Source organism: Leuciscus leuciscus (genome assembly GCF_965113295.1).
Source record: "Leuciscus leuciscus genome assembly, chromosome: 3".
Classification (NCBI taxonomy): Eukaryota; Metazoa; Chordata; class Actinopteri; order Cypriniformes; family Leuciscidae; genus Leuciscus; species Leuciscus leuciscus.
The window spans coordinates 7,338,046-7,350,813 of NC_138727.1; the positions used below are offsets into that span (position 1 = coordinate 7,338,046).

The 12,768-nt window shown below is 36.2% G+C and overlaps 1 protein-coding gene and 1 long non-coding RNA gene across 2 annotated transcripts in view; one reads left to right on the forward strand and one right to left on the reverse strand.

The window, feature by feature from the left end:
• The window catches only part of LOC309494418 (receptor tyrosine-protein kinase erbB-4-like), a 175,111-nt gene that overhangs the window by 155,355 nt on the left and 6,988 nt on the right, over positions 1–12,768 (forward strand). Inside the window, exons 21-26 of the mRNA XM_082163755.1 lie at positions 8,175–8,330; positions 8,794–8,869; positions 9,875–10,021; positions 10,726–10,823; positions 10,914–11,084; positions 12,294–12,600. Coding sequence (XP_082019881.1) covers positions 8,175–8,330; positions 8,794–8,869; positions 9,875–10,021; positions 10,726–10,823; positions 10,914–11,084; positions 12,294–12,600 — 955 coding nt within the window. The remainder of the gene's footprint in view (positions 1–8,174; positions 8,331–8,793; positions 8,870–9,874; positions 10,022–10,725; positions 10,824–10,913; positions 11,085–12,293; positions 12,601–12,768) is intronic.
• Positions 1–12,768, reverse strand: part of LOC309494586 — a 109,805-nt gene that overhangs the window by 79,360 nt on the left and 17,677 nt on the right. The window lies entirely within an intron of this gene.

A 12,768-nucleotide genomic window follows, 5' to 3' on the forward strand; every position in this document is an offset into this window, starting at 1 on the left:
TGGTTGATTATGAAAAGAGCTGAGGTGTCCTTATCACAGATTAGAGTGAACTAGGCTAATTCAAGCCGCCTGCAGCTGATGGGACTCTGTGCTCGTGAATGATTTAGTAATGTTTGCTTTTGAAGATGTGGGCAAAGGAGGAAATCATGATCCAGTGCTGAAATATTTTTTATGCGGATGTTTTTCAATTCAGTTCCTCTGATTTCAGTCTCATAGGATTGCCTGGCCTTTAGACAAATGTGTTTTAGCCAGCTATAAATAGTTTTATGTAAACATCTTTATTTCTGTCTGTCTTTCATATTTTGAGAAGGCTTTGAGATTTTGTCCATTTTCACACTTTTCACCGATGTAGTTTTGAGCAAGGCAGGTCTTTTGTGTGTGTACTGTCGTTCAATTTATGATAATACGTTAAACTTAGACTTAATTTGTCTTTCATGTTGTAATTTAAAGGGAAAGGGGTTGTGTATAGTGTTAAATCTGTTGTATAACAGGATTTCGAAAAATAGTACTATAGTACAGAAGAGATGGATGAAAGCATGTATCTGAACACATCACACAGTAGTTTCCTGTAAATTATATACAATTTGTTTTGCAATAGCATGCTTTTATTGTACTAACATCTTTTATTACAGAAAAAAATGAATGAAGTAATTAATACTGTAAATAATACTGTAAATAAATCCATCTGTCGGAAGTGGCTGTAGTGAATAAAGGGATAGTTCACAAAAACAATTTAAATTCTGTCGTCATTTACTTACCCTCAAGTTGTTCCAAACCTGAATAAAATTACAGGTTTTTGGGGCGCCAGTTGTGGGGTTCCATAGCCGCGTTTCCACTGTCGGGCAAAAAGCGGGCGTGCTAGTGCGTGATAGTGCGTGATAGTGCGTGCCAGGGCACCTAATAAAGGTTATCACAATCATTTTTATATTTTAACTGACACTGACAGTAGCATACGTCTCGTCTCTTTATACCAGACTATCATAAAATAAAGCAACTTTATTTCCTTTTTTTCTCTGACTGAATATATAACTGTCGCCTACTGGGAGAGAGTGCTAAAGCTCATCAGGTCATATTTTTGGTGGCATATTTGTAGATATTATCATTCTTTCTAAAAGTGATGTAAATATGTCCTGTAACTACCAAATAAACAGAAAGAGACACAACTGAAAAATTAGGCTACGTCTGTCCTCTTTCTTTTTTGAAATAGACCTAACGGTAAACCACTTTATTTCTGTGTGACTAATGTGCAATTTTGACACAAATTACTAATTCATTATGATCAGTGTATCACTTTGTATTGTAAACCTGTGGTAAAACATCGATTCTTGGGTTTTAAATATTCAAGTAAACAACAAACATGCCAGCAAACGGACGCATTTATCATGTTTGTTTTGCGATCACGCTGTTTTTCAGTGATTTCTTTCTGATTAGTTTTCTGATAAAACTAAAGGGTTTGTGTGACGTTGTTCTAGAGAGGCGTGTTACGGGTGTGTTTTAGTGAAGCGCTGTGGAACAGTGGACAGTGGAAACGCAGTGTGTCTTGGGCTTTTAGCCCAGCACGGCCCTGTTTGGTTACAAACATTCTTCAAAATATCTTCCTTAGTGTCCACGAGCACAAAGACATGTACTGTATACAGGTTTGGAACAACCGAATTTTCATTTTTGGGTGAACTGTCCCTTTTTGGCCATGACACACCAAGCCGACATCAAAAAGCTAACGGCGACAAAAGCCGATTGTGTTGTCGCCTCACGTCGGCTGCGTATCGGCCAAAAAGCTGCACTTGAACACACTGCAAAGACTACATCTGACTGTCAACTGGCACGTGCGTTCTGCACATAGGCCTACATGTAAGGAAATAGCCTAACTGTCTATATCAGCAGGTATCAATAGTCTATATGTGTCATTCAAAAAGTCCGAAACTAGGACTAAACAAAGCAGCGTTTGCTTTCCATTTTGAATATCAATCACGCTGATCACTTTTTTCATTCCAGGTGGCTCATGTTGTTATGAAAATATTTGTGTATTGGAATGCTCAGGTAAGATGACGTAGAGCAGCCTTCTTTCTAGGCCGTCTTGCCTACTTTGCTCACTTTCATCACTTTCGTTTACTCTCTCATGCACTAACTCGCGCGCTTATCTGAACAGCCAATCAGAGCGATCTCTCAACATGCTGAATCGTGCGAACTCCCACAGCCGTGAGCCCGACTAAAGCCGACGTGAAACACACCGCAAAATCAAGCCGACAGATGCTCACCGACGGCCCGACATTGGCCGACGGCTGACCTTGAGCTTAGTGTGACATGGCCCTTAAAAGTCAAAAAGGTCGAGAAGCACTGCAATAAAGTGCTATTAAAAATGAAAATTTGAACTGAGAGAGAGAGGAATGCATGCATCGTTGTAGAAACGGTGTAAGAATGAAGGGTCATAAGGAGTTGTTGATGTAAGAAACAAACAGCAGCATATTCAGTCTTGAGTTTTCATAAATAACCTATGATGTTTACACATCTTCTTTCGTCAGCTAGCTGCAAACTTTCAGCAGTTTGAGACTTAGCATAACAGACAACTGCTTTTCGTTGTGCACCGTGATGCGGTTAGTATCCGTTGTCTTTGTTCCACCAGTGTGTGATGGAAACCGCTCCTGTGTATTTATCACAAATTATACCATGTTGTCTGATGAACCTCCTGTGCTGCCCACGCACTACAGCTTTTCAGACAGTATGTAGTCCTGTTATCCTCCTCCTCCGTAACACATCAAGGAAACTGACAACATTGTTCTGCATGTAGGGCTGAAGAGAGTTTGTGAATATCTCTTGCAATGCAGCTATATATTTAAAACGAGATTGCATGCAAAATGTGAGAGTTAAAACGGCGTAGTAAAGGACTGAAAACATCTTTAAACATATTTTAATGTATGCATTAATCTGTAGCAATTGTGTATAGCCTTGTTGTGTGCTCTGATACTAGGTTAGTTCAGGTTGTGTTATTTAGTTGCTGTCGGAAAGTAATGCTGTCTTTTAAATACCATTTTTTCAATGCATAATTAAATAACCAGGATTAATAAATAATCAGAGGTCATGTGATATCCAAAATAATTATCATTTCTGTGTACCGTTAATGTTAACGAATACAACTTTTGATTTAAAAAGGAATGACTAAATCTTGAAATTAACATCAACTAGGATTAACAAATTCTTTAGAAGTATTGTTCATTTTTAGTTTATGTTAACTAATGGAACTTTATTGTAAAGTGTTATTGTTTACTGCATAGTATATACACTGTAAAATGCCTACTATTTTTGTGGCTGTCAAGCAATTTAACTTTTTAATCTAATTAATTAAATGATGTACTGATTAATTCATCCAATTCATCTAACTAATTAGCAAGTTTGGCTGAGAAATAACCCCAAAAGATCATTTAAAATCATTATTATGTTAAATGAGGAAAGCCTCAAAAAGTAGCTTTAGAAGGAAATGTTTAATTTGATTCAACATAGAATTTATTACACATCAACTTTTAGGCTATATGGGCATGTTTTTTTGTTGTTCTTTTGTTTTGTTTTTCAGAACCTCCATCTGAGTTGGTATTTAGATATACTTTACAGATTTATTGCAGCTCAGAGGTGGCAAATGCAATGACATTAATTGGTTTTAAATGGGTATTAATGGATGTTTTATTAACTGATAAATTTTTTTTAAATGATACTCTAAATAAGAAACTAAAGCTGCCAGTAGGTGGCGGTAAATGTCACAGATTAATTCAGGAACAAAGTAAATGGCTCTCTTTATAAATGGGCCGTTGAATCATTGGTTCACCCGATTCTTTGAAAACAAATGGCTAATGTTGCGAACGATGTGCCTAGCGGGCCGACATTTACTTCTCTGATCACAATTTCATCACAATTTCATCACAATTTCATCACAATTTCATCACAATTTCATCACAATTTCATCACATTGACGCTTGCTTACAGATCTATCACAGGCTCAGCTCCCTCCTACTTTCACTCACTCCTACGAGTCTACATCCCTACCAGAAGCCTACGATCAGTCAATGAGCGACGGCTCGTGGTCCCATCACAGAGAGCCACAAAATCACTTTCCAGAACATTCTCATTCACGGTTCCATGCTGGTGGAATGATCTCCCCACCCTCATCCCTGTCAACATTCAAAAGACAACTTAAAACTCATCTCTCCTGTGAGCACTTAACCTCTTAAAAAAAAAAAATCCTTTCCTTTTCTCTTAATCCTCCCTTGTCTGGCTTATGCTCCTCTGACCAATGCCTGCACTTTGTATTTTGAGCACTTCTTGCAGTTTTTGCCTCTTCACGATGATTCGCTTAACTTAGTCCTAATTTGTAAGTCGCTTTGGATAAAAGCGTCTGCTAAATGACTAAATGTAAATGTAAATTTCATTTGTTTATCTATATAGCACATTTAATGCAACAGCTGTTGCCCAAGGTGCTTCACAATCACTAATAAAACACAAAAATAAGAGTACAGACAAAAAAAGAAAGAAAAATGGCCTTAAATTTCGGTAGTGACTTTACTGACCTTATAGAAAGAGGGAGATCATTCCAAAGTTTGGGTCCGACATGAACACTCTGTCGCCCTTATGTTTGAATTTTGTTCTGACAACACAGTGAAGATTTTGATTTTCCAAAAACAATGGATATTTATTTGTGAATTATGCCTGTACTATCACTGGAGCTCTGATATATATAAAACAAATACTCTAAAATCAGAAAATGGAGAAAAAGGGGAAAAACATCTCTCATAGCATCTTTAATCTGAATGTAACTGTAACAACAACAACCGTGACCCTCTGACCCTCAATCCATCTTTCAACATGTGTTTTTGGATGTGTTCTCCTCCGCCATCTTTTTATTTCTTTGCAGCTTTCTCTCTCTGATTTTAATTAAACCCAGGTGGTCATGCACATCTAATATTTGTTATTTCCCATGCCAGCGGTTAGAAAGTGTTGTAATAGGGCACCGCGGGAGCCTCTTCTCTTTTTGTTCGGAGAAACTTTAACCTCTAACGCAGATGTAAAAACAAGAGAACAGAGGTTAGGGACGCTACTCGAATGCTCTGGCCTGCTTACATGCACGTCACGCCAACGCTTGGACCTGCTCCTCGCGCTAGCCTGCAAGACGCCTGTAATACTAAACGCCAGTAGCTTTTGACGGGGTTTGCTCTTGCTTTAATCTGACTTCAGTCAAACTGAACACACAAAGAGTTGCTTCTCACTGCCTAGCCCATCTCTTTGGTTGGAGAGAGAGCTTCTGTATGGAAAGGAACATTAAAGGCCGGCAGCAGTAACGCTTGTCGTTTGAATGCTAATTCCACTAGATCCAGCTTTCTTGATCTCAGAGTGAAGAATCAAATTGGAAGATTCAAGATTTGCAGCGTTGGATACTTTAGTTTGGATACAGTTCATGAGAACGACTGTCTTCTGTAGTGTTTCTGCTGACAAAAGCAGGTTTGCATTTGCTAAAGATCTCTCTCATGTTTCCTTTTTTCTTTTTTGAATGCTAAATCAACAGCTCTAACATGAGGCTGCTCATTCATCCTTAATGGGGAAAAAAGGGACATGCGTTTCTTAAACAGGCAGAAATACTTTACAAAAGAGTCCCATGTTTTTGGCCGTTGACTTGCTAATGGTTACTTTTATTTTGAACTTGTAAATGCCTATGTATATTGCTGCGTTTACATTAATTGTGAGATTCTAAGATGGTGGATGAGTTGAAATCAACAAAAAACATATTTAAATTTTTTGATAAATCTACAATTTAATTGGATTAAAAATAAACATTTGTTTTACCCAATATATGTATGCTTTGTATATTTTTATACTCTACAATGCATTTTTTAAAAATGTTTTTGAACGTCTCTTATGCTTACCAAGCCTGCATTTATTTGATCGTAAAAACAGTAATATTGTGAAATATTATTATAATTTAAAATAACAGTTTTTTTTATTTGAGAATTTTTTTAAATGTAATATATTCCTGTAATGCAAAGCTGAATTTTCAGCATCATAACTCCAGGCGTCATTGTCACATGATCCTTCAGAAATCAATATGCTCATTTGCTGCTGAAGAAACATTACTTATCAAGGTTGAAAACAATTGTGCTACTTAATATTTTTTGTGGAAACCATGATGCAGTTTTTCAGGATTTTTTGATGAAAGTTAAAAAATATAGATATATTTGATATGGAAATCTTTTGTAACATTACAAATGTCAGAATATTTGAATTTCTTTAAAAAAAATTCTGACTGGCATATGTAAAGTATTGCAACATGCTAACAACAAACTGTCATAGAATAAATTGAGCATTATGAAAAGCTCGTTGAGGAGACTGCCTGTATGGAGTAGATGACAAAGCAACTCAATAGGTTTTGAAACTGAGCTACAATATCATATCCTTCATGGATCGCTCAAGCTATTCTGTATTATATGTTGTTCTTTTTCTTATGTGTGCGCTCTGCGTGACTATATTTGAGAGAGAGAGTGAATGTGAGAGAGAGTGTGCTGCTGTGTGATGGATGGGTCAATGTCTCTCTCTGAATCACAGAGAAAATATATTTTAACACAGTGTTCTTGACTCAGCTGTTGTCTGATTAATGCATGCTCACATAAATTCCCAGACAGCTGTATAAGTAGCTCTGAGAAGCGATCATCGTTGCCTCTGGAAGAAAAAGTCAGCAAATGACATGTCACAGAGAGTCGTGAATTAGTCAAAGAGTTTGTCTGGTTGGTAGATGCAGTAAATCCACCATTATGGAGGCAACGTTAGAACATCAGGACGTGATTTTTGCAACTATCATTGAGATAAATGAGGATGCTTATGGTTTACTCTTGCCAGTAGTGCTGTGAAATGCATCGAATATTCACATAATAATTGCATATAGTTTTTAAAACGCTGTTTATTTGATTATTGCATTTAATTTCATATTTTTGATTTGAATGTCAGTAGCAAAAATGGAACTAGTTTGATTCATGTATTTAAATCAGTTCAAAACTGTCCAGTTTCAGATAATTGATTCTACTCTGATTCAACGATTCATTTGTATCATCACTCAAAATCTTCACAGGAAATGTGTTTGGTAAAAATAGACTTTTCAAAAGTTTGGGTCTGTATGTTTATTTTTATTTTTTATAACTTTTCTATTTAAATTTTTTTTTTTTTTTTTTTTTTTTTGTGAAAATATGATACATTTTCTTTTCTTTTCTTTTCATTTATTTTAAACAGATTTTTTTTTTGTTCTTTTTTTTTTTTTTTTTTTGGTAACAATGTAAGTCTTTACCATTACCTTTGATCAGTTTAATGGATCCTTGCTGAACAAAATAATAAAATAAAAAAAACAATCATTTAATTTATTGGAAAAAAAAAAATTTGTGTGTGTTTCTTACAGTTATTCCTGCATTGATGTTGGCAGGATCTCAATTTTGTCATTGTTTAATTGTGCTGAAAACTGGCAATTACACAGCAGAACTCACACAAAACTTGGCTTTTTTAATGAGTATTTGTACAGTGTTCCAGTGGCCAATATTCTTTCAGTTTGTCTTGAAAGCATGTGCTTCACTAAAGGGTCCTCCTCAATGGTCCATTCTTGTGTTGTCGTCCTTCATAGTGCTGCCATGCGTCCACAGTCCTTTCCATCGTGGCTTCATTCAGCACTGCCCAGAAAAAGCCCACAGGTCCATTTCCCCAACCCTCACTGTCAGTGATTTTCTTCAAGCACATGCAGAGTTTTAGCAGCCCCTCCAGCTCAGCTCCCCTCTCCTCCCAAAGGCCAGGAAGTTGCATTTTAATTGAAGATTAGCATAAAGCCATAAATCATAGACAAACTTCTGTAGAGGCACTAAGATCAGTATTAATGCACAGTGACCCAAAGTAGCAAAATGGAAGTGAACACGGGTAAAGAGAAATAAGGAGATGCTATTACATTTTAATTAGATGTCACACTAATTTAAGTATATCTTTAGTAAGTGAATCTAATTTGGCAGGCCAATATTTAAATCTCTGATGCATTTGTATAGCAGTGGTGGTCTATATGAGCTCAGGAGATGTAGCTTCACTGTAATGTGCTTTACTTGTAGATACATGATATTAAGCAGGACTGTGGTCGGTTAAAATGATAATTGTTCATATCTCTTCTTCGGCAGGGTATGATGTTCCTGGAGGAGAGGCGGCTGGTGCACAGAGACCTCGCGGCTCGTAACGTCCTGGTCAAATCTCCAAACCACATCAAGATCACTGATTTTGGACTTGCTCGCCTCCTGGAAATAGATGAAAAGGAGTACAGTGCGGATGGAGGCAAGGTCAGTGTTTGCAACATCATACATATTTGTCTAATGAAATTATTCACATCAAAAAGCACTACAAAGTAAAAGCATATATCAAAAAAATCTAAAGATGATTTATGGAAAAATCAGCAGTATTAATTTGTGTTCTCCTGCAGTTCTTCTTGTAAAGGAGTTTGTTAAATCCAGTTGACGGGTCTCATTTGGACTCTCGTTTAATTCTGAGCATGAATGCATTTCACACCTTCCCAAAACAAAGTAGTAACACAATAAAGTCTCATTATTAACATTATTTAATGCATTAGTTAATATGAGCCAACTATGAGCAATATATTTGTACAGCATTTATGAACCTTTGTTAATGTTAGTTAATAAAAATACAACTGTTCTACAACTGTTTTACAACTGTAAAAATTGCCATGTTGATATGAAAATGCTCTTTGCATAAGCTGGAATGTAAAACCGTTATTCATTAACTTAGATGCCCATCAAGTGGATGGCCTTGGAGTGCATTCACTACAGGAAGTTCACTCACCAGAGTGATATATGGAGCTATGGTGAGCTATACACCGTTTCACTAATACATTGTTGTTGTTTTTTCTGATTAAATTACAAAAAAATGCTGTTATAATTATATTTTTTATTATTATGTTTTGTTTATTGTATTCATTTTTTGGGGGGGGGGTTTTATCGAGTAATGTAATATTAAATATTTGAATTTAGTCATTCTCAAATTAGAACAAATCATTCTCAATTAGTTTTATTCTAAATTATTATTAAATTACATATATACTTAAATAATCGTTTTATTTGATTATTTGTTTTTTTGTTTATTTAAGTAATATTTATTATAATATTTATTTAACTTTGACTTAACTTATTTTTAACCCTCTGGTGCTCTTCTGTCATTTTTGATCGAAAAATTGGAAGTTTTTTTTTTTTTTTTTTTACTTCATCTGAATGGTACAAAACATGTTTTTCACTCCAGAAATAATCTGCAAAGTGTCTTCTTTAAAAAGAGACCAAATCTAAGTCTGTTCCAAAGCGTTAAAGATTGATGACAGTTAAAGTGGGAAATTTTGTTTTCAGGTCTATGCTCAAAAAGTGGTTAACGGGTAATAAATGGATTATAACTACTGCATAAATATAATTTAGTATCATAAAATCCCCTAAAAATACATTTTTTTTTATAAAAAAACATTATCAAAATAAAGTGTAGTACAGTATAGTACATTCAAAAATAGTTAGTACATTCATGTATTCAAATATTCATTCATACATTCATTTATTTCAGTCATTTTTGACCGCCACACAAGGAACACCAGAGGGTTATCTTTTTAGCGTTCTCAAAGGATACTATCAGCAAAATTTTGGAGTAAATGCAAAACAGCTAAAAGTGGCATTCATAGATCGGATACTGCTTTCTGTAAGATAAAGAAAGTTAAGTATAGCTGAAAACAACACATTCTTTGAGGTTTCACATCCACTCCTATAATTTCATGACCATCATGATAACTAACAGTGCGCTTTGAAGATGGACTATGCGTTTCACATTCATTCAGGGGTGACTATCTGGGAGCTGATGACGTTCGGAGGAAAGCCCTACGATGGGATTTCCACACGTGAGATTCCAGATATCCTGGAGAAGGGCGAGCGTTTGCCCCAGCCGCCCATCTGCACCATAGACGTCTACATGGTGATGGTGAAATGTGAGTCATATTCTTAGACTTTATAATCTGTTTAATATAGAATGCTTTCCATTTTATTAACCAATGCTAGATGGAAGATGTGTTTCAAAAACCTGTTGTTATTTTTGAACTTCATTAGGTGCTGTTAGAGGGACAGAAATGACATACTTTAATATGGTTATGTTTTGCAATTGTGCACAAAAAAAAAAACAATGTAAAAAGCTATAGCCAAATCATAACTGGTACATGTCTTGTACTCGCTGTCACTGCTTTATCCAGCTCTCTTTATGCACTCGCACTCAATTTGTTTTAGCACAGTAAATTCCACAAATAAGTGAAAAGAGACGGAGATTAGATCTGTTTGTCGTAATCATATTTGACTGGAAGACGCCATTTATGATTTGTTTCAACATGACAATTATAACACCTCAGAGAGATTTTAATATTCCTGCATGAAATCCACTTTTATTGCTTCCATTTTGTGTCAGATTGGAGGGGAAATTAAATTAAATTAATAAATTAGTATCAAGCAAATGCCAAACCCAGTATATGTGAATACATAAAATGCATTGCATACATATTGAGAATTTAGTTATTGTATTTGTTATGTGTAAATGTATACACAATAAAACCACACTGGCATACATTCAGACAAGAGTTGGCTATTTAATAAAAGGCAGATTTGAACTGAAAGGTTATCCATGTTGCTCTGTTTTCCCCTCCAGGCTGGATGATTGATGCTGATAGTCGGCCTCGGTTTAAGGAACTCGCTGCAGAGTTCAGCCGCATGGCACGGGACCCTCAGAGATACCTCGTCATACAGGTGGGGATTGCTTAACTTCTCTCTGTTTGAAATCGAAATGTTTCATGATCCTGATCCTGTGTTGGATAACACAATATGTTGTGATCTCAGGGGGACGATCGCATGAAGCTGCCCAGCCCCAACCACAGTAAGTTCTTCCAGAGTCTTCTAGATGAGGAGGAGCTGGATGACCTGATGGACGCTGAGGAGTACTTGGTTCCTCATTCCTTAAACGCTCCTCCCACGTCACATATGCCCCGCCCACATGTAGATTCAAATCAAGTAAGCACTGGTGTACCACTTCGCATGTGTCACTTCAGAATACAAATAATCAAATATATTGGGTCTTATTTTTATTTTTTTTTATTTTTTTTCGATTTCTTTGCCCTTTGCTTGTGATGACACATGCTTTTATTCCTAGTACATTCATGGACATATTTACATAAATAAAACGTTTTATATATCTTTATCTATTTTAGCCTAGTATATTGTCACACATTATTATGCAGTTAAGCAATATATACTCTCAATTATTATTTTAAAAACCTTTCAGTGCATAAATATTGTATTTCCACAGCTATTATAATCTCAACTGAATAATATACAGTAGTTCAACATATATATGTGGTCCAAAAGACTGAGACAACTAGTGAAAATGCATGCTTTGCATTCTTCATAAACATAAACTTTGTTTTTTTCCAGGTTTTGCAGCAATCTTAGATTTTCAGTCCCAGAGTTTCAGTGTGGTCTCAGACTTTTGGACCCTACTGTATTTTATTTGTTCTTTATTTCAGTCTGATGATGAGTACTTTATATAAAATATCTGTTTTCACCTTCAGAAATCGGTCAAATGATTTGCTGTCTGACCCCAGACTTTTGAACAGTGAACAGTAGTGTATGTTTAGCGTAATTTGCTGACGATCATGTCTGTTCAGTTAGAAACACAGAGTCACATTGGCTCTGAGAATTATATAGAGCAGTGCCGCTGCACCCTACTTTCATTATTACTGTTTGAATAGACTCTCTCCATTGCCAAGTTGGTCACAGCATTTCATTTCACATGAGTAATGAAAAGAACAGGCAAAATGACATCCACTTCCTGCCTCATACAATAATTAAACTTGACCACTTTTAACTTGAGCTTTGCTATATCAGAAAGTGTATCTTTCCCAAAGTGCCCAGTCTAAAAATATATGGGCAATCAAGAAGACCAAAGATACAATGATGCTTTCATCCTTTTGCACCCCACCCTATATCTTCTGCTTGTTTTTGGATATTTTTCCCATGGTTGTCTCTATAGCAACAAAATATCCACTTTTTAATTTATGAATTTGAGTTGGTCTAGACTTCTTGATGTAATTTATGTCTTACCAATATGTCAGTTCCCGATGCCATATTGCGTGACATTTTCAAAATGCATTTTTCATGTTACACTTCTCTAACCTCAGCATCTTATTTCCTCAAGTTAATTTGTGTTCCTCCTGTGATCAGAACCAGTTTGGGTATCATGATGGAAGTTTGTGCCCCGAGGAGGGAACAGGGTCCCGACCTCATGTGGCAGTCGCTACAGGAAGTGGCCCCTCTGTCCCGGCAGGATTACAGAGAGCAGGTCTGGACCCGGTAGAGGATCCACACTGTAATGGAAGCTTGAAGAAACAGCCCACAGCTCACTCGGTAGAGGACAGCAGCGGCCAGCGTTACAGTGCGGACCCAACGGTCCTCCTGGGAGAGAAAGGACAGAGGGAAGATACAGATGAGGATGGTTATATGTCCCCTATGAAGGACAAGATCTCCACAAGTATGTTCTCAAGTCATTTATTATAGGAAGTGTAAAAGCTCTATCAAGTCAAGTCAAGTCACCTTTATTTATATAGCGCTTTTTACAATGCAGATTTTTTCATCATGTCTCTGTCATGGTTTCCTCATCCTGATGTCGTTTCACACCTGTATTACTTTCTTCTGTGGA